The sequence below is a fragment of the Pteropus vampyrus genome, unplaced genomic scaffold, assembly GCF_000151845.1.
Source record: "Pteropus vampyrus isolate Shadow unplaced genomic scaffold, Pvam_2.0 Scaffold254, whole genome shotgun sequence".
NCBI lineage: Eukaryota > Metazoa > Chordata > Mammalia > Chiroptera > Pteropodidae > Pteropus > Pteropus vampyrus.
In genome coordinates, this window is record NW_011889035.1 from 1,879,030 (window position 1) to 1,903,196 (window position 24,167).

General features: G+C 38.4%; 1 protein-coding gene and 1 pseudogene across 1 annotated transcript in view; one reads left to right on the top strand and one right to left on the bottom strand.

Annotated features, from left to right (window-relative positions):
* Window positions 1-2,487: 2,487 nt before the first annotated feature.
* Window positions 2,488-24,167, bottom strand: part of HEPHL1 (hephaestin like 1) — a 65,048-nt gene continuing 43,368 nt past the window's right edge. The window contains exons 12-20 of the mRNA XM_011374754.1: window positions 23,487-23,700; window positions 18,211-18,350; window positions 15,512-15,652; window positions 11,960-12,066; window positions 9,187-9,409; window positions 7,764-7,903; window positions 3,342-3,504; window positions 2,797-2,868; window positions 2,488-2,707 (exon numbers count right to left, since the gene is read on the bottom strand). Of these exons, the coding sequence (XP_011373056.1) occupies window positions 2,505-2,707; window positions 2,797-2,868; window positions 3,342-3,504; window positions 7,764-7,903; window positions 9,187-9,409; window positions 11,960-12,066; window positions 15,512-15,652; window positions 18,211-18,350; window positions 23,487-23,700 (1,403 nt within the window). The 3' untranslated portion in view covers window positions 2,488-2,504. The remainder of the gene's footprint in view (window positions 2,708-2,796; window positions 2,869-3,341; window positions 3,505-7,763; window positions 7,904-9,186; window positions 9,410-11,959; window positions 12,067-15,511; window positions 15,653-18,210; window positions 18,351-23,486; window positions 23,701-24,167) is intronic.
* On the top strand, window positions 10,887-11,005 carry LOC111729268 (annotated as a pseudogene).

Below are 24,167 nucleotides of genomic sequence, written 5' to 3' on the forward strand. Positions count from 1 at the left end.
TCTCCCTTTGCCTCTCTTTTAGAAGGACACTTGTGCTTGTACTTATGACCAGTCTGGGTAATCCAGTATCAACTCCCCATCTCAAGATCTTTAACTTAATCATACCTGCAAAGTCCTTTTTTTGTCATATGAACTAACATTCACAGGTTTGGGGATAAGGACATGGAATTCGGGGGGACATTATTCAGCCTACCCCAGAGAACAAAATAGAGAAAAGGGCCCAGTGTCAAGCCCTGAAGTATGCTAACATTTCCGTCAGAAAGAAGAGAAGGAATCAGCAAAAGAGACTCAGAAACTGGGTTGGAGAGGTGATAGAATTAAAGACAGTGGTTCTTTGTTTGCTTTCTGTTTTTAATGGTGGGCATTGCTGATGACTTCATGCAGAAGGGAAGACCTAACTGAGGGAATGAAGTCCTTGAGAAAGCAAAAAGGGATGAGGTCCATAGCGGAGCGCCAGACTGGCCGTGCTGGGAGCAGGAACACTTCTTCCATTGTAAGAGGAGGAAAAGGTGTGTGCAATGTGCTTGATTTTTTCCAAAGAAGTGAGGCGGAGAATGAAGAAGTGTTGGTATATTTGAGCAAACAATGGGGAGAGTCATATTATTTGTGGACTATATTGTGGAGAAAAACCGTTATTTTCTTTGCTTTCCCTTAGCAACTATAACTAGGACGGTGGCTAAATATCTAAAAGGTAATTCTCCTTTACCATCCCCCCACCCAGGTTTAGTGATACGTAATGCAAATAGCCATGTTATGTGAAACTTTATTAAAAAGAGAAATGGTATAATCAAACTACTTTGTGGTTTCACTGTCATTAAAAAAAATTAAGAGGAAAGGAAAAAAACATACAACTAAATTTGTTGTCTGAGTTATAAATAAGGCATTTCTCATAATTATTATTATGAAATTATACAGCTTACACATGTATGAAAACTGGAGAGCACCTACTACAAGATCACATTATCCATGGTTAGCAGGCTGGAATCCAAAATCTTTCTGGTACCTTGCTTGATAGGACATTCACGCAAACTATGAACAGAACTATTAACATTTGCATCCTGTTTTATGTAAGACTGTAGCTTCTATCAAATTACCCGTTTCCCCTCACCAAGATAAAGATGAGATAGTGTGAAAGTCCCCTCCACCAAAGTATTTATGAGGGCCTATTTGTTTACCTGGACACTCAAATGATCCACAGCTAAGGCAAATGTACTAATATCACTCATCTGGCATCGGCATTGGCATCGCAGGGCATCTGGCCCTGAGCTAAGGGCAATTCCTCAGTTTGCTAATAAACGATATTGCTTTTATCAATTTTACACCTAACACTGAGGCATGCATACAGAAGGTATTGATTGCCTTGTAATGGGTTGAGTTTAGTTGTTCACATTTTATTTTTGCATTTGAGCCTTGAAAACTATAATACTTATTTTCAAAGCTGATTTGATGGTTTAAAAATCGCCACCGGGATTCTCTTTTTCTAACCTTTCCTTTTATTTTTCTTCTCCTCCCATAAAGGGCTATGTCTTTAAGAGGTGTGGAATCAAGGATTTTGTGATTTCTTTGTCCTCCCAACCAGTCAGCTGCATTGTTAAATTCTTCCTGGTGTTTCTCACAGGATGAGACTCTTTTTATTTCCTGGCAGATGGATATTTGGAAAGGTCCCCAAGGTGAATGAAAAATCAGACTCAAGACTCAAATCCAGACTTGCCTCCTGCAAAGTTTCCCTCTGTCTTAGAAGCTTCCACTAAACTCTCAGGGAGTCTGACTCACAGTGGGAGAACATAGCCTGCTATTTCACAGATTCCAGCCCTCCACACTCCAATACAAGTAAAAATTCTCTAATTGATTCCTGAAAATACAAACTTTGCCATGGAAACATTGTAAAAACATATAACATGAAGTGAGTCGTAAACATTCAAGTATCTCTACAAGTTTGCATAAAAACAGCAGCAATATTTTTTAAATGCTTCTAACTTTGCCTTTTGTAACAGCGTGCAAAAGGCCAGGAGAGCTGGCTAAAGCCTCCCCAAAATTCACTTGGTCAAATGCTATCAGCAGATACTGACATAAACATTCCTCAGTAAGTTACTTTTCCTGGAACAACTAAGGGAAGCGTGTCACATAACATGGCTGAGAAATCAGTGTCATTCCAGTTGGATGTCTGAGGATGGCAACTCTTTTCCAAAGTTGTCCTTCTAGAAAAGGAAGCTAAGGAAGTGCTGTCTAAGAATTATGAAAGGTAGAAAATAAAGATATCTTTCAGAGGCTCTCCCCACTTCAAGGAATTAATTCTGGAAACAGATTGAGACTGTTCAATCACACCCATTCTCCTCTTTCTCTATTTTAGACTGAAAAATTATTCACAGCCCATTTAAAAATAAAGAAAAGCAAATTGCTTTGGTTGTGTCCCAGAGAATCAGAGCCGGATCCAGGATACAGTGTGAACCTTCCTTGGCGAACGATGCCTTGTCCAGTTTCCCTGCCGAGGAGGGCAAGCCAGTTCACAGAGCATCCGTGGGGAGCGCGCAGGACTGGACTTCCCGATATGCCACCTGCTTCCTTGCAGAGCGCAGTCTGAGGGAGAGAATCACCGTGACGATCAGGAGGAGGAGTCCGATGATGAAAAGGATAACCAAGGCTGCTTTAGCTCCTCTAGGACCCAGATTTTTGCCAAAGAAATAGAGCTGCTCTTTGTCGGGTTCTTCTGTGAAAAAGAAAAGTGAGGTGTCAGTCCTCTGCCTTTCCCTGGAGAGTGAACACTGACCATGCAGGGTTTAGAGAGGGAGTCCTTACCATTGGAGGGCACAGTGGCCGGGTGGGACGCTCCTCCAGAAGGAGACTTGGTGGAGTAGGGGATCCTGTTGTCTGGACAGAGAAGACAAGTTGATTGTTTTATAAACAACAGATGTAGATTCTTTTCATGACATGAGTTGTTTCAAGAATTATTTTGTTTCACCAATAAGGACTCTATGCCATCAGTATCTGTAAGTCTTTCTTAGATTCTCACAATGTTACTCTTCATACCAGTACACATACCGTTCCTACCCCAATCACCTTTCAAGCTTCTACTCATCCATTAAGATCCATCCAAAGCATTATGGCCTCTGTGAAACCTTGGCTCATATCCCCAAACTGTTAACCATTACTTCCTACTACTGTCACCAAATCCTGTACTTTGCACTCAGTTTTGGCATGGATCACATTTTATTGTGGTTACTGTTTACATGTCTGTCTCTTGCTTGGCTTTGAGCTTCTTGTGGGGTCTCATGCCTTCTGTTTTCAGGGTCTACAGGAAGCCTGGTGCTATCACTTGGCATCACTGACAGACAACAGTCTACCTATGTTCCGAAGGACTGTGTAGGTTGTCTCCATGCCAGCATGGATGTGATCAGATACATGACAGTGTAACAGCCATGTCCCTGGGTGATCTGCAAACAGTTCGATGGTTTGGAATGTCCCAGGAAAGAGGTCATAAACATCTTCTCGGTAAGATTTATCTATCTGCAGAAAGAAGGAAGTAATAAAGATAAGAGCAGAAATCAATAAAATCGAGACAATGGCCCCCAATGATCCCCGCCTCCCAGTAGTCATAACCTTTGTAGTCCCCTCGTATGTTGCATGAGAATTGATCTTTGAGACCAATAGCATATGGCAGAAGTGATGGCATTCTACTTTAAAGGGTAGGTTATAAAAGACAGTGGCTTCTGTCTTACGTCCTTTCTCTCGTTTTCTCCTTTTGGATCACTCACTCTGGAGGTAAGCCAGCTCCCATGCCATATCCACATGGTGAGGAACTGAAGGCTCCAGTCAACATCCCTGTGAATGAGCTTCACTTCAGCCCCAGTGAAGCCTGATGACTGCAGCTCCAGCTGACATGTTATTGTAGCCTCATGAAAGATGCTGAATCAGAACCTGCTAGCTAAACTACTCCCAGATTCCTGACCCAGAGAAATTGTGAGATAGTAAATGTTTATTGTTTTAGGCCGCTAAGTTTTGGAGTAATTTGTTATGTAGCAATAGATAACTAAAACAAACCTCTAGACAGACTGACCAAGGGAGAAAAAAAGATACAAATTATAAATATCAAGAATGAAAGAAGAGACACCACTAAGACCTTATAGACATTTAAAAGGATAATAAAGAAATTATGAATAGCTTTGTTCATGAATTCTTTGATTTAGATGGTATGGACAAATTTCTTAAGGTGAAAACGGACATATATCACTATTTAGATAATCTGTTAAAGAAACAATTATCTTAAGACCTTCGAGCAAATAAACTCCAGATCCAGAGGTCTTCATTGGCAAATTTTACCAAACATTTAGAGAGGAAGTAATACCAATTCCAAACAAACTTTCAGGAATAGAAGAGGGGAGAACATTGCCAACTCATTTTATGAGGCCAGCATTACCCTGATACCAAAACCAGACAGATACTTTATAAGAAAAGAAAGCTGCTACTAATATTTTTCATCAACATAGATGCAAAAACCCTTAACAAAACACTAGCAAATTGAATCCGGAAATATATGAAAAGGATACTGCATTATAAAGTTTATCCTAGGAATGAAAATTAGTTCAACTTTTGAAAATCAATAAAGGTAATTTACCAATATAGTAAAGAAAATCATCAATAGACTAAAAAATAAAAATATGATCATCTCAATAGATGCAGAAAAAGCATTTGATAGAATTTAACATCTGATCATGATAAAAAAAAAAAAAAACAGCAAACTAAGAATAGAAGGAAAATTCCTCAGCTTGGTAACAGGATCTACAAAACACTTACAGCTAACTTTATATTCAATGAAGAATGACTGAATGCTTTTCCCCTAACATTAAAAATAAGGCAAGGATGCCCACCTTCACCATCCCTGTTCAGCATTATAGTAGAGGTTCTAGCCAGTGTGATAAGGCAAGAAAATAAATAAAAAGCATCCAGATTGAAAATAAATAAGATTGTCGCTAATCACATATTGTCTATGTAGGAAACCTTCCCTCAAAGTCTACAAAAAAGCTACTAGAAATAGTTTAGCAAAGTTGCAGGGTACAAGGTCAATTATACAAAACAGTTATATTTCTATATATTAGCAATGAAGAATTAGAAATTGAAATAAAAACAATGCCACTTGTATATCATCAAAGTCTATGATATATTTAGCTGATAATCTAACAAAATATATGCAAAATCTATATGCAGAAGACAGAGAACACTGATGGAAGAAATCAAAGAAGATCTGAATAAATAGGGAGATATGCCATATTCACGGATTAGTAGGCCTAATATTAAGATATCAATTCTTCCCACACAAATGTACAGCTTCAATGCAATTCCAATCAAAATCCTAGCCAGATTTTTAATAGAAATCAACAAAGTATTTCTAAAATTTATATGGGAAGGCAAAGATCTAGAATAGCTAAAAAAAATCACCACCTGATTTTAAGACTTACTATCACACTAAAGTAATCCAGACAGTGTAACATTCAAAAAAGGATAGACATATAGATTAGTATAACAGAACAGAGAACCTAGAAATAGACTCTGATCAATTATGATTTTGCACAGTGTGAGAAAGGGTAGTCTTTTCAATAAATGATGCTGCAACAATTGGACATCTATATGCAAAAAATAAACCTTAAACCATAAATAAAAATTAACTTGAAATGGATCAGAGCCCTAAATACAAAACCTCAAACTATAAAATTTCTAGAATAAAATCTTTGTGACTTTAAGTTGAGCAAAGATTTCTTAGTTATGACACTAATAGCATGATCCATAAAGAAAAAAATGATAAACTGGACTTCTTCAAAATTAAAAATTTCTGCTTTTTGACTGGTAATGTTAAGGAAATGAAAATATATCACAGACTGGGAACAAATATTTATAGATCTCATATCTGGTAAAGGATTTATATCCAGAATGTATAAAGCTCTCAAACTCAACAATAAGGAAACAACCCAATTAAAAAATGGGCATAAAATCTGGACAGTTCACCAAAGATTTACAGATGACAGAGAGAAATAAACACATGAAAATATGATCAATATCATTAGTCATTAGGAAAATGCAAATAAAAAACAGTGAGATACTGCTACACACTTAGTAGGATGGCAAAGAAAAGTAAAATAAAAATGGAAAATTCCAAGTGCTAATGTGGCTGTGGAACAAGTGGTGTTCTCATATGTTTCAGATGAGAATACAAAATGGTACTGCCTCTGTGGAAAATAGTTTGGCAGTTCCTTATAAAGTTAGATATATATTTACCACATGGCCTAGCAATCCAACTCATAGATATTTTCTCTAGGAAAATGAAAACTTATGTTCACACAAAAACACGTACACAAATATTTATAAGGATTTTGGTAATAATCCAAAATTGGGAAATAACCCAAATGCCCCTCAACAGAGGAATGGATAAACAAAGTGCAGTATTTCCATACAATGGAATACTACTCAACAATCGAATGGAATAAAACTACTGCTGCACACAAGGGAGATGCAGTTCAAATGCCTATACTAAATGAAACAAGTCAGGTTCAAAATGCTACAGGCTGTATAGTCCCATTTATATGAGATTTCAGAAAAGACAAAGCCACAGCCATAGAAAATAGATCCATGTTTGCCAGGCGTTAAGCATGGAGAAGTAACTGACTCCAGATGGTACGGCAGGGAAATTTTAGGAGGTGATGCGTTCTATGTTTTTATTAGTATTGGTTACACAACTGTATGTGTTTATTAAAACAGAACTGTACCTAAAGAGGGTGATTTGTACTCACTGTAAATTATACCTTAGTTTTAAAAAGTTATATAAAATAATTTTTATATGTATATAAAATTTTATAATTTTATAGATGATATTAAATTTTATAAATTTTTTAAAGTGTAGGTTTAAAGTGTAAGTTCTGAAAATGAGCATAGGTAGTTAACATGTAAAACTATTATCATTACAGACTAATACTTGGTGTCTTAAACTGTTGAATAAATATACAGAGAGGAGAGGATATTCAAAATTTTATTAAAGTTACTTTTTATTCCTGTATAACTAGGAAAGAACCCATACAGCTTTTCCTTACAGATTAGATATGATTATTCTTCTCTGCTTTACTTCCTTGTAGACTGCACTGAGCACTTTAGATAACTGACTATTTGGACTTTATCACGAGAGATTCTAGTTCAGCCAGTCTGGAGTAAGGTCTGGCAATTTGTTTCTTAAACAGCTCCCCAGGTGATTCTGTAAAGCCAGCACCAACCATATGATACAGATGCTGGAGAGGCAGAAGGCCACACATGGTCCAGTATAGCTCACTAGGGCAAAAATCAAAGTAAAGTTTTGGACCCAAGCCAAAGCTTGAAATAGCTTCGTTACTAGATAGGGCTATTCTGTTGGCTAATCACATAGAAAAGAAATGGGGAAAGGAAAGAGAAAGAAAAAAAAGGAAGGATGAGGAAAAGGTGCAAAATTCTATAGATGCTTTCATATATAATATTAACAGCATAATCCAGATAGTCAGAATTATCCCCATATAAATGATGAAAATCTGAAGCTCAGAGAGGTTTTTTAAACAAGTACAATAAAATGTATGTACATATTAAGAAATATCTATCAGGGGAGGGGTACAATCACACTATTCTGTTCCATTCTCTAATACTGACTACCCACCCCTCATAGGCCTTCTTAGTAAATAACCCTCTTCACAATGGAAATCCATTGAATTTGTTCATTCAAAATGTCTTCCCCAAAGCATTTTCCTTAAACTTACTTTGAAAAGAAAGCTCTCAGCATGATAATGGATGGTATGAATGTCCACTTCACTTCCTATTCCTAACAAATACCAGTTTGTCATTGTATCTTCATTCATGATGAGGCCGTGGAGATTCCCAAATATCTTTCCATTAATAGCTAAGACGGTGAAAAGAAAATAGCTTTTGATTAGTGAGAAAATACTCATTACTTAATCTGGTTTTAGGAATGGTTCAAGATGATTTTTAGGTCACCAATATTCTCATCTGCCTGATAAACAGGGAACAATCTCACTTGCGCTTGTCAATGTCCCCACCATCTAGACCAAAAATTCAGATTACTAAGAAATCCTTATACAAAAAGGGCTAGAAAGAAGAAATAGCAGTTTATTTTTGAAAGCTATTTCTTGGGGAGCAATGTGAGTTGTGTTTGTTTATTCAGCATATTCTTTTTATGCTGTAGATTACAGCTACATGTGTGAGGTAGCCAGATTTATACCATTCTACAGTTGAGTGGACTAAAGCAGAGATCAAATGTATATAAATCATAATTGAACCAATTAGAAGTTATTTCATTAATATTTCACTTTCTGAGAACTAGTTTGGGGCAAGTTCCTAAGTCTGTCTGACTCTCCAAAAAACGTCACATCAGCTGAGCCCATGATCTCAGAGTGACCAAAGGAAACTCAAGCTGGGTTGACGTGATAGTGACTCACTCTTGTTTTCTACTAAATTTTTATTCTGTGCATCATGATACAACCAAATTAGTTACATTCATTAAGAAGAGAGACATACTAAGAAACGTTTGGGAGAGGGAAGCAAAATTGGTAGGAGAAAATAGCTGAATCAGAGATCAGGCTACTATATTCTAATCAATGTTAGCAATTAAGTAGCTTTATGACCTCGGGCAGGGCCTATCTTTTTGTACACTTTTGGCCAAAAGTACATCTTGGTGAAAGAGTGCAGATGTGTCAATTAAACACATTATTCCCACTTAAAAAAAAAAAAAAAAACTGCCTTAAATTACATGGAATTAAATAACGTAGACACATTAAAACATAAATTTTATGATGGCATTTTATCAAAAACAGTTAAACCAGGCCCTTAAATTTTTAAATTTGATCAATTAGAAGTTATGGTGTATTCTTATAAGTGATGATTCATTTTTTAGGAATTACTTCATGGTTTCATAATTTAGGGATCCCAGAATTCAGAAATAGAAGTCCCTAAAACAGTTGGTCTAAAGCTTCACTGGACCTTGCTGGCAGCCAACCAATGGCTTGGCTGGCTCCCGCTGAAGGAAGCTTTAGAGGACTTTCTTCAGTCCAAGTGTCCTGGGGGATGAGGAAGGGCTCAGAGAAGGAGGCTGGTGACCTCTCGCAGTTATAGAAATTTCTGTGAGCTCATCTCAACAAGGGTCTTCTTTTAAAACCTCTGATATACCATGCATTCTGTTGCTCTCCTCAAAATCGTCAGTGTGCTTAAAATCTCTTGGGTCTTTATTGAGATACTTCTTAATATTGTCATCCAGATACCAAGATTCATTCTCATTAAATATCAAAAACAAGAGAACAAATTCATAATCAACATCACTTCTTCTTCCCTTTTCATTCAACACTCCTTCTCTGCATATAATCAGAGGACCTATCAAACCACTGTATGTATCCTGAAAGAAAATAAAACTGAATTAGAAAAGCCTTTAAATAATTTAATAATACAGATTAAGTGCTTGTAAGAAAGTCATTGTAAAGAGACTAATGACTATGAAGTAAGTACTAAGGAGCCCTGAGAATCAGGGTGATCTTTATGAAAATTTAGGAGTATTCCTAAAAGTTTGCTACACAGTGAACTCCTTGAGGGCCAAGGCTGTGTCCCTCACTTATCACAGTCTTCAGAGCACAACCCCATGTTTAGTAGAAAGTAGTCAATAAATATTCATTAAATAAATAAATGCTTATTTCTATTTTTCTGTTTGTTTTTTAAGTGAGACTATATTTATAGCTATATACAAATATTTACATTCTACTTCTGCAAGTAAAAGTGAACAGGGTGATTAGTAAATGATACAGGACCATGGATGATGACCTCCATGTCAAGTAGTTCAGCCCCAAACTTTCTTTTAAGGAAAACTCCCACTTTTCCAACTGCCTACTTAGATATTGCTCCTGATGTGCTTCCTGCAATGATTCAATCTGCTAAGCATTTCTAAAGTGGGCTTTATTATTTCCCTCAAACCATTTTTTTCTCCTCAATTCCCTATTTCTATAAACAGCATTATGATATTATCTGTCATTTAGATCAGAAAACTTGATTTCAATGTTTAATTTCTCTTTCTTTACTTTGTGCCATCTCGTTTCCTGTTAGATCTCACATTTATTTCTTTTCCTTTCCTCATGCTTCTCCATTCTGTGACTTCCTTTCCATTTCATCTGCCCCCCTTTTAGTGTAGGATCTTACCACCTCACTCTAGACTAGAAATAGGCTCCTCTCTGGTTTCTGGCTCATCTCACCTGCTGCCCATCTTGTTCACTGCCATCAGATTAATCTCATCATTTCCATATGTAGAAGTCTTCAGTGAATTTCCATGGCCCACTGAATAAAATCTAAATCTTTGACAGGTCCTCAACCCCCTCATGTGCTCTTCCAGGAGATTTCTCTAGTTTAAGCTCCCCACTGCTTTCTTTTCTTTTCACTAACTTAGCTAAATGGGACTCACCATTTCCCAGACACACCTTCTGCTTTCCTGTTTGCAGCTTTGTTTATAATGTTCTTTCTTCTAGACTGTCTTTCTAATGCCTCCTATAGAACTCACCAGATTCAGAGCTGTATTATAATTATCAGTATGCACATGCATTATTTCCTTCCAAAGATTATAAATTCCTTCAAGACAATATTTGCATTGCTCAAATACTTGGTAGAGTCATTTGCAATCACAAGTGCTCAGTAAATTTTTGTTGGGATGCACAAATAAAAACATAAATGTGGGTATCCCATAATTCCAATGTGTGGGTTTATTTTTTCAAGTGTCTTGTATGTCAATCCTAAACTTTTGCACTGTCCACTACAACTCAAGGATATTAATGCAGCCATCTAATACTTAAAAGGAAGGTTAAGATAATCTTTCACTTTGTTAAAATAATAGGCACTACGGCCATGCCACCCTGAACAAGCCCAATCCTGTCTGATCTCAGAAGCTAAGCAGGGTCAGGCCTGGTTAGTACTTGGATGGGAGACCACCTAGGAAGACCAGATGCTGCAGGCATAAAAAATAAAAAATAAAGAATAAGAGATTGTAAGCTGACAAGGTCCTTGCAATATGTGAGGTCAACCAAGGGTTGCCTTGCCTAAAAAAAATAAAATAAAAAATAAAATAAAATAATGGGCAGTGTTTACATTTTATACCAATGTGATTTTAGTTTGGACTTTGATTTACGACATATAATTAAAGACTAGTTGTTTTGTATACACTCATGTGACTCAAATCCAATACTGGATCTTTGCCTTTAATTTCTAAATAAAGTTAACCTATTTATCATTCGGATAGTTCATAGTTTCAGTTACTGTTTGGAGTGTGCTGTCTTTTCCTGAGCCCTGATAGCAGTGGTAATGCCTTTAAAAATGATAGATTTAACACATCAAAAACCATGGTATAAATTATATTTAAAAATATTTTTATTTTATGGTTATTTACATATCTTCTATTGCTGCAAACTGCCTCATAAGTTCTAAATTTTGTAATTGAAACATTGGGATTTTGTCTCCCCCCATACTATTTTATTGTCTTTAAAAAAAATAATTTTATTTTTCAATTACAGTTGACATACAATATTATATTAGTTTCAGCTACACAACATAGTGATTAGACATTTATATTACTTATGAAGTGATCACCCTAATCAATCTAGCACCCATCCGATACCCTATATAGCCATTACAATATGATCGACTGTTTCCCCCACAAACTTTAGATTAAGAGTCAGCAAACTTTTCTTTTGTAAAGTGCCAGATAGTAAATATTTTCTACTTTGTTGGCCATACTTTTTCTGTCACAACTATTCAACCATAGGCAATGTAAACAAATGGGTCTGGCCATAGTTTGAGACCCCTGCTCTTAACCATCACACCCCTTCACGTATACCCACCAGAGCTGTGATAACTTAGTAGTCAACCGAAAGCCATATTGCTTTGAGTGTTTTGGGTGCTCTCTCCACCTTACCTTCACAAAGTTTACTGTTGAATAGTAAACCCATGGAATACAATTTGGGTCAGATGGCCCTGGACCAGACCTTTTAGGGACATTCCATCTATAAGTTTTTATTTCTCCTGAAACAAATGAGAAGAAAAAGAAATAATTTACTAGCGTTACCTCTGTTCCAGATCATTTACCTGAAGAAATACAAATAGATCTTTATATATTTTGGTTAATGTTTATTGCTGGGGAGAATTACTCATCTATTAGAGATAGATAGTTCCCATTAAACTCATCTTGATTTTCTGCAGTTTCAAAATGGCAGACTTTTCATTTCAGACTACAGCCTTCCCTCTAGTTTGCCCTTCTATTATCAACTGATGTTTATTCAGGAAATGAAGACATTTTATACCTCATTGTTTTTCCCTCTCAAATTTCATATCTCCCTCCCAAAAGCTATGCTTGAGCACACTTAAATTACCATAGACTTCAGCCTTGGCTTCTTACGAAATCTCCAGGGAGCTTTGTAAATTCTCACTGCTCAGACCTCATCCCAAACCAATCAAATTAAGAGTATCAGGGTCTGAGACTAGGACATCAGCATTTTTTAAAGCTTCTCGGGTAATTTTAATCTGCAGGCAGATGAGATCTAGTTAGAACCAGAGAGAATCAGAGAGACCTAGTTCCAAATCTCAACCCCATGACTTCCAATATACCCAATCTTTGATAAGCTACTTAACCCCACTGATGACCTTTAGTTTCTTTACTTGTAAAGTGGGTTAGTTATCTGAGTTTTCATATTGTTGTGAGAATTAAATAAGATAAAATACCTAGGATAATGCCTTACATTAAAGGCAGTCAATAAATGTTAATTTGTATGTATATTAATAACAAATGTATGTACTTCCTATTGACAGGCGCTGTATCTATGCATCCCCTGTGGCTGACCCATAGCCTTGCAGAGGAGTCATAAATATACTCAAGAATTAGGAAGATAATCACATTGTAAAAGTCTCAAATAAAAGCCACATTTAAATTCTTATCTCCTTTGGAGCTACCTGTGTCCCATCCCCACCCCATCAGGACAAACAACCTATAGCTGGATGTGAGCCACAAAGCAAAACAAAAGTAAAGCTTACTTGTAACTTTGCTCTATATCTGTTCCTACACCAGTAGGTTAGTAATTTAACTTTAGGTCTAGTTTTCATCAAGTTTCATTATAGCCCCAATGCCTTGTTATTTGCAAGACTAACATCTGATAATTTAACTTCCTAAATGCAAGTGGCTACAGGGGTGGTATTATTAAAGTTGACACTCCAGCAGGGAGTACGGCTCTAAACAAAAAGATGCCCAGTTAAATTACTCAAATGTTTTTTGAGTAATTTAATTTAAAAAGAAGAAATTTGACAGGGGCTGCTTACTTTTCTTATGATGCTCTCCTTGTCTCATGGGGATTCCCCGATGAACCTTCTCCAGCTTGCCTGCACTGTCTGCACCAAGTTAGTTCCCTGCTCCTGTGCCCATCTCAGCTCTCCCAAACCTTTCAGCCTGCCAGAGACCCTCGGAAGGGATTCCCTCCCTTTGAGTTCCAGTAAGAAAAATGCCCCTTTGTCACTTTCTAATCATTCTTCTCCCCACTCACATAGCCCTCACATCAAGGACTGTTTGAAGGCCGGCCAGCATAGAGGAGCCGTGCCCTTTGCTAGTCACACCATTAGGGTACAACGGCCTGTGAAAGGTCATCCCAACTTGTCCACAGTCCTACAGAGCCTCACCAGTGCCAGATTGGCACCTATCTTTCTCCCTCTGGAGATACTTTGAGCCATCAAAAATGAATATTTAGTGGCTTTTTTGAGCCATTTAAAAACCTTTCCCTCTTCACTGAAGCAAAACACATCCATTTTTTAAAAATCTAACAAGTTCAAAAAATGTGAAGAAGTAGAAAAGAGTATCTCACTCCACTACTCAAAATACCACCACAAAGCTTTAACTGCTACTAACATTTTGGCTTATTTCTCTTCTGGCCTTTCTTGTATTTTGCTTAACATGATTCCACAAGTCATTCACATGCCATTCAAATCTTCTTAAATATCATTGAATGGTTGCATAATAGGCCATTATATGGATATTCCAATTTTATTTAACTATTTTCCTATTGATAGACATTTAGGATGTTCATGAAAAGTTTCTTGAAGCAGCAAAACACAGGCTTTTGATATTGGGAATGGGGTGAAGTGGGGAGTGGCAGAGTAAGTTGGCCAGTGGCCAGTGAAGATTTTCCTTCCTCTAACCCCATCCCTGCATAGGTACCTTGCTAACTTTTTCTAGTGATACATTAGATTTTCTTTTCTTCTTTTTATGCATCTCTCTTTTTTTTTTAGTTTACATAACTTTTATTGTAATTACTATAGTATTAAGTATTATAATATTATTATATGTAAGAGATAAAAAGGAATATAACTCCCCCATAAATATGCCAATGGTTGCTGTCAATTTCATAACTGAAAGTCATAGTGGCTCCTCCCATTTATTACTACCACACTTCAACCATGTAAGTGTTATGGGATGCTCCTTAAGTTGTGAGATCTTCTCTCCCTTCAGTGCGTTTAAAATCCAGTTGGAGTTCTACCTCCTTTATGACGCTTTCCCTCGTTACTCCTTTCCCAAAGTGCTCCTAATTAATCAATCGGTCTTAACGGATTTTCCTTCTCTGAAACTTCTATAAGCACACTCAGACATATTCTTGAAATTCTTCACCTCTTAGAAGGTGTATAATGCTGTATAATCCTCACTACTACTGAAATGATTCATCTTGTCTGTCTTTTTTCTTCCAAACTCATTTGAAATATCTTGAGAGAAATATGTGATTAAGAGCTTCAAAGTTCTGAAGTCAGACAAACTGGGGTTCCATCACAACTAATGCTTCACTTGGTCAAGTTCTTTACTCCTCTGTGCTTTCATCATCTGTTAAATGGGCATAATACCATATTTCATCAATTATAGGATGTACATTTTTCACATTTAACATAACTGAAGTCAGGCTGCATCTTTTAATCAATGGCATGCTAAAGTTTAATTGGCAGCATTTTTTTTTCTTGTTTTAGTAACAGATAAAATAATGATGATGGGAGCATTTGAGATCTTGCTTCCTGGCAATGTTGTCAATTTGGCTCAAATAAACACTTAAAAAATTCTCTCTCTAAAAAAAAAGAATAGTGATGGACATTATAATCAATGTTATCAGATTTAATGGAATATTAGTGTCTACCTTACTGGGTTATTGTAAAGATAAATGAGTTTTTGTTTTTTTAAAAAAAATGAAGCATAGTACTTGGCACAAGGTTAACTTTCAATATGTGTTAGCTATTATTACATTTACTACACTTTTAGGTCCTTGATGGACCCTAGAACCTCCGTAAACACTTGGTCATTAGATGAATGATGATCTCACACTGGGAGTGACTAGGTGACGGCTGGAACACACTGACACTAAAATGAGTGCTTCAAGACACTAGAGATCAGAAAAAGGTTGAGTCTTGTGTCCTCATCAAGACATAGCAGATCTCTGGAGTAACTTACCTGGCTTTGTCATAGGCACTTGGAGTCGCTTCTCACTATCCATATTCTCCACACCGTGGGCTGAGATGGAGTAGGGTCGATTGGCTTTGTTCTTGAATATGATCAGGATAGAGTCACCCACCTCAGCATGTATCATTGGGCCTAAAGGCAAAACACAGGTCTGTGTGCATTATCATTGCTCTTTTCAACACTGATGTAATTTAAATATAGGTAGTATTTGGCAAAATAAAACAAAGGTTAGCTTCTTCATTAGTGAAGAAGGCGATATATTCAGTATTAAATATCATGTAGTGTGTGGCAATTGGATCGACCCAGCTTCAAAGTCTGCCTCCTTCACTTATTACAGAGGGCTTGGGTAAGTCAAGGCCTGCCTAAGTCTCAATTTCCTCATCTGTAAAATGGGTTTAATTACACCTTTCTCATAAAGTTATAGTAAGAATTAAATAAGATAATGTATGTAAAATGCTTATTTCAGTGCACCGAAACACAGTAATAAGTGCTTAAATTTTTACTACTGCTGAGACATAATTTCCAGGAAAAGCCATATCTATGATATGATGACTTTTAGTTGTAATTCCCCTGTGTAAATTTGTTAGGTCCGAAATTGCTCACTATCTGGTAAATGGATATAATAATAATGATAATGAAAATAATAATAATGATAATGAATATAATGTATATATGTGTATATATATATTGTATATATACATTATATGTGTATAAAACAGATTTGAAAGATAAGAACAAAACTAAAACATTCATGTATTGACTTATGATCAATACAGTGATTTCACTAATGCATGGCCAGTGCATTTTCTCAATATTTGGATACTTGATGACATGTGCTTTCTTCAGCTCCCCACATGTGCCCATTTCTGTTAGAAGCAACCAGCCCATGTGCCAGTGGAAACTATTCCACATTCCACTGGAGAGGCCTGTGCCAACATGACTGTGGAATGCGCCTTGCCCAGGCCAGGTCACCTCTTGGTGCCTAGAATGTGGCACAAACACAGTTTGCCCCGTGCACGCCCCATACTGACAGAGCATCAGACACACAGTGGTCTTCAAGAGGCACCACTTTGAGGAGGATGGAAACAGATTCCCACTTTGAAAGCACCTCAGACCTGATCCCTGTTTATTTGTGTTCTTGGGCATTTATCGCACTCTACATTCATAGGGAGATATACGCAGGGCGGGGGCGGGGTGTGGGGGGGTGGAGGGCCTGACCATACCCAGCCAGTCTTCACTCATTCAGACCAAAGTTTTAATTGCTTTTTTGAGAAAGATCACTAAAGGCATCAAAAAATCTAAAATTTTTTGTGCTATTATTATCTTTGGAATGAAATAGTATAAATCACAAAATGTCTGAAAAATGCTCATTTAAAAAAATGATAAAGCTAGAAAAGTAATGTTTAGGCATTTTTTTTAACAGTAAATATGAGTATAGTTATAGGTAGGGGCATGTGTATGCATGTATTAAAATCATGATTTGTATATTTATTACCACTTAAATTGCATTTGTCTTGCTGGAGTGGTGAGTAAGAGTGAATGCCTTCTGATTTATGGCCTGGTAGGTCACAGGAAGCAGTAATGAGGAGTAATATTCCTGCCATGTGCCCTTTGTAACTTTAGGAGCATTGGCCTCTCCCTGGGGTGCAGAAAATGAGTAGATGGGCCTTCTGCTCCCCTGGCTGAAGTGCCACTTGGCTAACCTTTGATGGAGTCACTCATTTGTGTCATTTTACTGAATAGACCCAAACCAGGGCTCTTTGGGGGCAACCCAGAGCCCTCAGCAGAACCAGCACCTTTTCTTAAGAGTTCAATTGATACACAAGTTTTGAAAGAAAGAACATTCTCACGGGCGCTGACTTCATTTAATGTGACAAACAAGCTTGGGAGCGTGTGCCAGAGTTAATAGATAGTGAAGGTATGGGGTAGGTGGATGGGGTATTTAATAATTTATCGAGCTAGCAACCGTCGTACCTTATTTTAATATTAAAAAACACTGTATAATGCCATACTTTATACATAAGTTACCTGTGCATTTAAAAATGAGAACAGATTTCATAAAGTCATCTAGATTAGCCCTCTGCCTTAAGATCTCATCTTTACGATGGGGTCAGGTTGGGTGACTCCCAGGTGAAGAGAAGTGGGGAGGAAGACAGGAAGCACTATTTGATGGCCAGGCCAGGAGGCTCAGGGCATCAGACAGGTGGAGTGCATTCTGAGAAGGCCATGAGTGAGCGCCTCCTAAACTGAAAGCAGGTCTTTCACCCTTAGCAGCCCTCTCACATTAAGGGGTTCTTCTTTCATTATAATTATTTGGATGGTGTGTTGTTATGGCCCTGTGCACGAATAATCAAGGACCTTGAAGAAGATATGCAGACACTCTGCTTGCTGTTCTTAGGCATGAGATTGTTTCAAATTAAAACTTCCCAGCTCAGCAGAGGAGTGAAAAAGGAACTTCAAGGCCACAGATAGTGGTTAGACTGCTTTGCTGATAGGGATTCCTGTTTGCACGTTATCTGGAAGTCTTATTATGACTATTATTTGGACGGGCTGAGCACACAGCTTGCTCCTCAATGATGAGAGAGTGGGAAGAGGTTGCACTTGGTGAATGCAGTCAGGCTACTCTCTTCCTTCGCTCCCTTCTCAGGTAAGTCTAATGGACGTGCGCACCGCTGCCATCTGTGCCATACCCAGCAGTTCTAAGTGCTCCTCTCGCGGTGGGCGGGCTTTGATCTCCACAAATTCTCCATTGGTGTATTCCCTGTAAACCACCTTCTTGTACTGAGAGCCAATCCAGTTTTCAGTGTGGTTCATAAATATATCTCCGTGTCTGCAAATCAGAAGCATCAGAAATTAAAGTCGTGAGACAGTAGAAAAACTGAGTGCTTCTGAGTGATCCAGGAGTGCTCCAGGGCAGTGCCTCTAAAACCTGGCTTCGATCAGGATTTCCCTGTGAAGCTAGCCTTTTGCACCAGGCTCTCTGGGAGTGGAGCCAGGAATCCGCATTTGAAAGTGCCTAAGGGGTTCTGATGTGGGCAGCCCAGTACTGGCTTATGGTCCACTTTTGGGAATAGTTGCTCTATAGCCTGATGGGTGTTAAATAGGGTCAGCTTTAGCTGGAGACTTTTAAGGGCCCCTCGAGTTTATACTTCTTGGGACTAGCTAACCTTACATGCCCATACATGCACACACCCACACTCTACCACCCTGCATTCCTCTAGATTTCATACATATCATTCTGTGCCTTGTTATGTTTTTCTACTTTGATCTCAAGAAAGCCTGTGGTTTGTGTTTGTACATATGCCCATGTACAAATATAGATACAGTTGATTCTTGTAGCTATGTCATAGAAAGTCACCACAAATATTGAATTATTGAACACTGAACCATTATTCCTAGGGGAAATATAGGATTAGTTTCCTTCTAACCACTGGCCATAATATTTTCATCATCATATCAATATATATGTGTTTTATGTGTTTCTGTTTAAAGACATCTTAATATATATTGCTGATTCAGTAACATTGAATCTGCAGCCAAAAGCCCCATAGCTCATGCCTAAATGAAGCTTATCTAACCTATGTATTTTCTCTGTAAGGCCTTCTTGAGCATTCAAACTCTAGACAGCACTTCAACACTATGCTGGGGGTAGGGTGTATTTTTAATAACTAAATCACCAATAAAAAGCATAAAAATACAAAAAGAGTGGCACTAAAGAAATCACAAAAATGACATTTGTATATGGTATGAGATCTGAAACAAGAAGGCACAGTGAAGCCTTGTTTGACCTCAGCTGGGAACATATATATCAATTTACACAAAATTTTTGCTGCAAATTACCACAAAAGTACCACAAGAATTGATTTGAAGGCGAATTCACAAATATGGAACCCACCAATAATGAAGATTGACTGTATATTTAATCTATCACCAGGATAGATCATCACAAAAGATAGAAAGAATATCCGTTTATCTCTAAAATATAATATGTCTCATATCCTTCCATTTCCCACTGTTAAACTGCCCACACTCCAACTTAAACTACCTCCATGACTTACCTGCATTAACTAAAATTGCTCCTAATCATTCTCCTTGCTACCTACACTCCTCCTTCCCTCTGTTCTCTACACAGCAAGCAGAGTGATCCTAAACTGTAAATTCAACCAAGTCTGTCATTGTGGAAAGCCTCTTTTATGGCATCCTGCTGCCAAACAACTTGAATTGCCTCTGATACCGCCCCTTTACTGTCTGCCTCTGCCAGCCTCTCAAGCCTTGTTTCCCATCACTGGCCCCCAGATACTCCATGCTCAAGTCATTCTAAGCATTCACTCTCTTGAGCACCACGTACTCTCCTCACCTTCAGGCCTTCCACGTGCTGCTCCCTATGCCCAGAACGTGCTTCCTACCTCTTCAACTTGTCCACTCCTCACATTCCAGGTCCAAGACTCCTTCCTCTTGGAAGCTTTCCCTGACCACTTACCCTCTCCCTATCTTGCCCCCCACCCCCACTGGGCTGCGTGCTACTGCTGTGAGTTCCTGCTGCACCCTGCACTCCTTCTCCTAGTGATTGCTTCACTCAACATGCTTGTTCTAACATCTTCCCCATGGACTAGGAGGTTTTCGTGGGAAAGAACCTTGTTTGCCCTGCCCAGCAGTTTTACCAGCACTTTACACAATGCCTAGCACACAGTAGATATTTAACAAATGTGAGATTCTTACACTGTAACATGACTGCGAATCATCCAAAGAATTCAGTAAATTGCAAATTTGGGGGCTCATACTCCAAGTTTCTGATTCTCTGCGCATAGGTAGGAGTAAGAAGTATACAAGCATCCCAGGAAATGCTGACACATGTGGTCTTTATGCTTTGAGAAACACTCCTGTCATAGTATTAGATAGCTGAAGGCACTAGGATGAATTCTTCTAAAAGGTTACAGTCCGTGCTACTCTCGGTAAGCCTGAATAAGGGGAACTTTTATGCTAAGTATAATTCGATAAGCTCACATATACATGGGCAAATAATTTTTGACAAAGGAGCCAAAAATATACAATAGAGAAAAGAAAGCCTCTTCAATAAATGTTGCTGAGAAAATGAAAAGCCACATGCAAAAGAATAAAACTAGACTGTTATCTGTCACCATATACCAAAATTAACTCAAAATGGATCGAAGACTTAAATATAAGACCTGAAACAATAAATAGGACTACATCGAGCTAAAAAGTTTTTGTACAGCAAAGGAAACCATCAACAAAACAAGACAACTGACTGATTGGGAGAAGATATTCGCTTATGACACATCTGATAAGAGGTTAATATCCAAAATATATAAAGAACTTAAACAATTCGACAACAAAAAAACACAATCCAATTGAATTATTTTTATATTAAATTTATCAGGGTGACATTGGTTAATAAAATTAAATAGGCTTCAAGTGTACACTTCGATAATATATCATCTGTACACTGCATTGTGTGTTCACCCTACACTGCATGCTTTCTAAGGGTAGAGAATTTTCCTTCTACTTTTATTTTCCAGGGGTCCCAATAATACTTGTGGTAGTGACGAGCACAGACTCTGGAGCCGTGCTCTGCTGTTTTCCAGCTTTCCTTTTCTGCAAATAGGGAGATAATAATCCATCTAGCTCCCAGGATTGGTGTGAGGATTATATGAGATAAGATCTGTAAAGTCCTAAGTCAGATATATATTAGGCAGCATGTAAGTACTTGCTTGATCATCATCTCCTTGAATATCGTATGCAATGCTGGGCCAAAGCTGATCAAATGGGTCAAGCGTGGTTGCAAGGGTTCTACCAGATAAGAGTTTGTAAAAGCCCTAGCAAAACGCCTGAATCATGGTGGGTGCTCAGTAGATGGTAGTAATTATCTCAAATCTCAGACTAGTTACTTTACCTGCATATAAGTCCACGAGAGAGATACAATTTTTTTTATCTCTATAGCAACTTAACCCCTGTTTTCAAAATCCAAGCCCCGCCCCCACCCCTCCTCCACCCGCACTGCCCAAACCCTGGCATTGTGTTGATGGTCCCATTTGCTGCCTTTTAGTATTTTAATGGCTTCTCATTATGTGCTTAGTAAGGCCCTAGGAAGGACTTCCAGGCCCCAGGTGTGCTGACCAGGACAATAAATGTCTCAGAGATAACCCGCAGTGAGAGGTGGCTTGAAAACAAGATGTGTCTCATGCTATGGCTTTGAGTCCAAGGGCAGAAACATAGCATCTGGTGTGCAGAAGGAGTGTTTGTCCCAGGGCTTCTATCTACAGGGGTGCCATAGATGTGCCACTAGGGGAACTCGTCATATCAATTCTGAACTATGCTTTTATCTACAGATCTGTCGTGCTTTGAGTATGTGAATATTCTCTCATTTCACTTTGTTTTTATTCTTTTATGGGCAATATCCAGAGTGGCAGGGGCAGGGTACAAGCACACTCAGCACCTTCCATCTCTCTGTGTCACTTGGGAGACAATCCTAGAAGACTGAAAGTACAGCTTCCTGCCAGCCCAGAAGGATGGAGGGCTCAAAACAGAAATTACACTGAGTGTCAAGAAAGGCTATGTTAAGGCTGTTTCTTGCATACTCATGGGCTAAGACTGTACATGAGACAAAATTATTATATAATTATTTCTTTAATTGTGGCGGCACTTTAATGAAATAATCATTTTAGAAAAAGCCAAATTAGTGTTTATTTCATATTCCACTGCACCAGAATCAGCTTAGCTTATATTGGCAGCACTGATTTTGCAGAAGAGGGGTGTCTGATTAATTTAACAAATGGGTTGGTGAATAATTGAAAATTTCAAGTTGTCCTTGAGGCTAATCTTTTAAAAATTAAGCCATTTCGTTCCTTCCTTTATCCATAAGGTGGCACTGTTATACTCTCTTTTGCAGGAATCTGAGACCTCTAAACAGAGGCCAACAAGAAGAGAACCGAACATGGTAAGATCAGGAACAGTTTTGTGTAGAGGAGTTTGTGTGGCATAGCCATAGGGGATTAGTATGAGGGGTAGGAGAGGGGAGGGTGATAATAAAGAACAAAGAGAAACATAGGCACCAAAGCCAACATGGTGTAGTGGAGAGAAACAGATTTGTCCTTCAAAAGGCCTGTATTCAATTCCAACTCTGCCAATGACCAACTGAATGATTTAACTCTCTGCATTGAGTCTCCTCTTCTGTATGGAGACAATAGTACCAAAGCAGAGGGTAGTTGTGAAGTGAGGGGTAGGAACTTTGGGGGAGGAGGTGTGCAGGTCTGAAATTGACAGATGCCTCTATACCTTGTCAAACTCTATCCCAGTGCACCCCGAGGGCTTAGGGCAGGTAGAGGACCAAAGATCACAAGCCTGCTTGCTTGAGCCTCGTTGATTCTTTGCTGTTTAGCACTGACTGACAGCTCTTTCACAGGAGGGTCAATCTTGCAGAATTTCTGGATACAGGGCCTAGTAGAATGATCTATTCCTCCTTTCCCAGCTCGGGATCTCTGCCAAGGCAATGCCTCCTCCCTGCTGCTGGGTTGTCTCTCACCCTGATCAGCACTCGGTCAATGCCCATCCTCCGTCCCCCTTCCCCGTGGTCCTCTCACCTGATCTACACACCACCTCTGATGCCCACTGCACCTTTTTGTCTTTCCATGATCACTGTGGCACCTGCCCCCTTCCCTAAATCCTTTTGCTCTATACACACTCAAAGGCACATTCATTGATCCACAGCCACACTTGGAACCAGCCACAGCGTTGGCACAGTAGTGCTGAGCGAAGTGCCCTCAGAATGACTCCAGAACTCCTTTCTGGAATGGAGATGGGAAGCTTCCCTAATCTCGTGTGCACATGGTAAAAGTCTGCCAGAACCATGCAGGCTAAACCAGGACATTCTTAGTTTTCCACATCTGATAAATGTCTACAGCACATGTACAATCCCACCCAACAGACGTGGCGTCTTTGCCCATGGTACCTTTCCCCTCCTGCGTCCAAGTGCTGCTTTTCGAACTCCCAGTTTTTGTTAGGGGCATAATCCCATTCTACCTCTTCAGCGGCGATGTAAAAGGTTCTTATCATCCCATACGGCTGCTCTGAAGGGTCCCTGTTGCCACAGCTGTTGACCTCATATATTTGACTCATGCCTCTTGTGAAGTGGTGCATGGTAGAACAAAACACCATGAAAATACCTGAAAGAGAAATGGCTTGACATTGTGTGTGGTGGTCGATATTTTTATTTTCTTGGTTTTAGTTTGCTAACAAATTTACATATTTTATTATAAAATAATGAACCAGTAAAATGGATTTTTTAAAAAACATCAATTTTGTATAGTATTTTAAAATCAGACTCTGAGGGGGAAAAAAATCAGACCCCAAGGGGAATAAATTACTTTGGATATATTTATGGGGAAAAATGCCATTTGAAATTCATCTGTAATGAAAAAATGAAACTTGCAAAGTGATTTCTCTGGGTCTTCCCTGTCATGCACACCTATTAGAAGATAGTCGCTCCTGGAAAATCACTGATAGATATAATTATCTTAGTCCAAGATATAATTATCTTAGTCCAGCCCAGTTTAAAAAAACTAATTATCTGTAAGATTAATATCCTAGCCAAAGTTTAAATTAGGACAGATGTATTCATGTATTTTGCCCT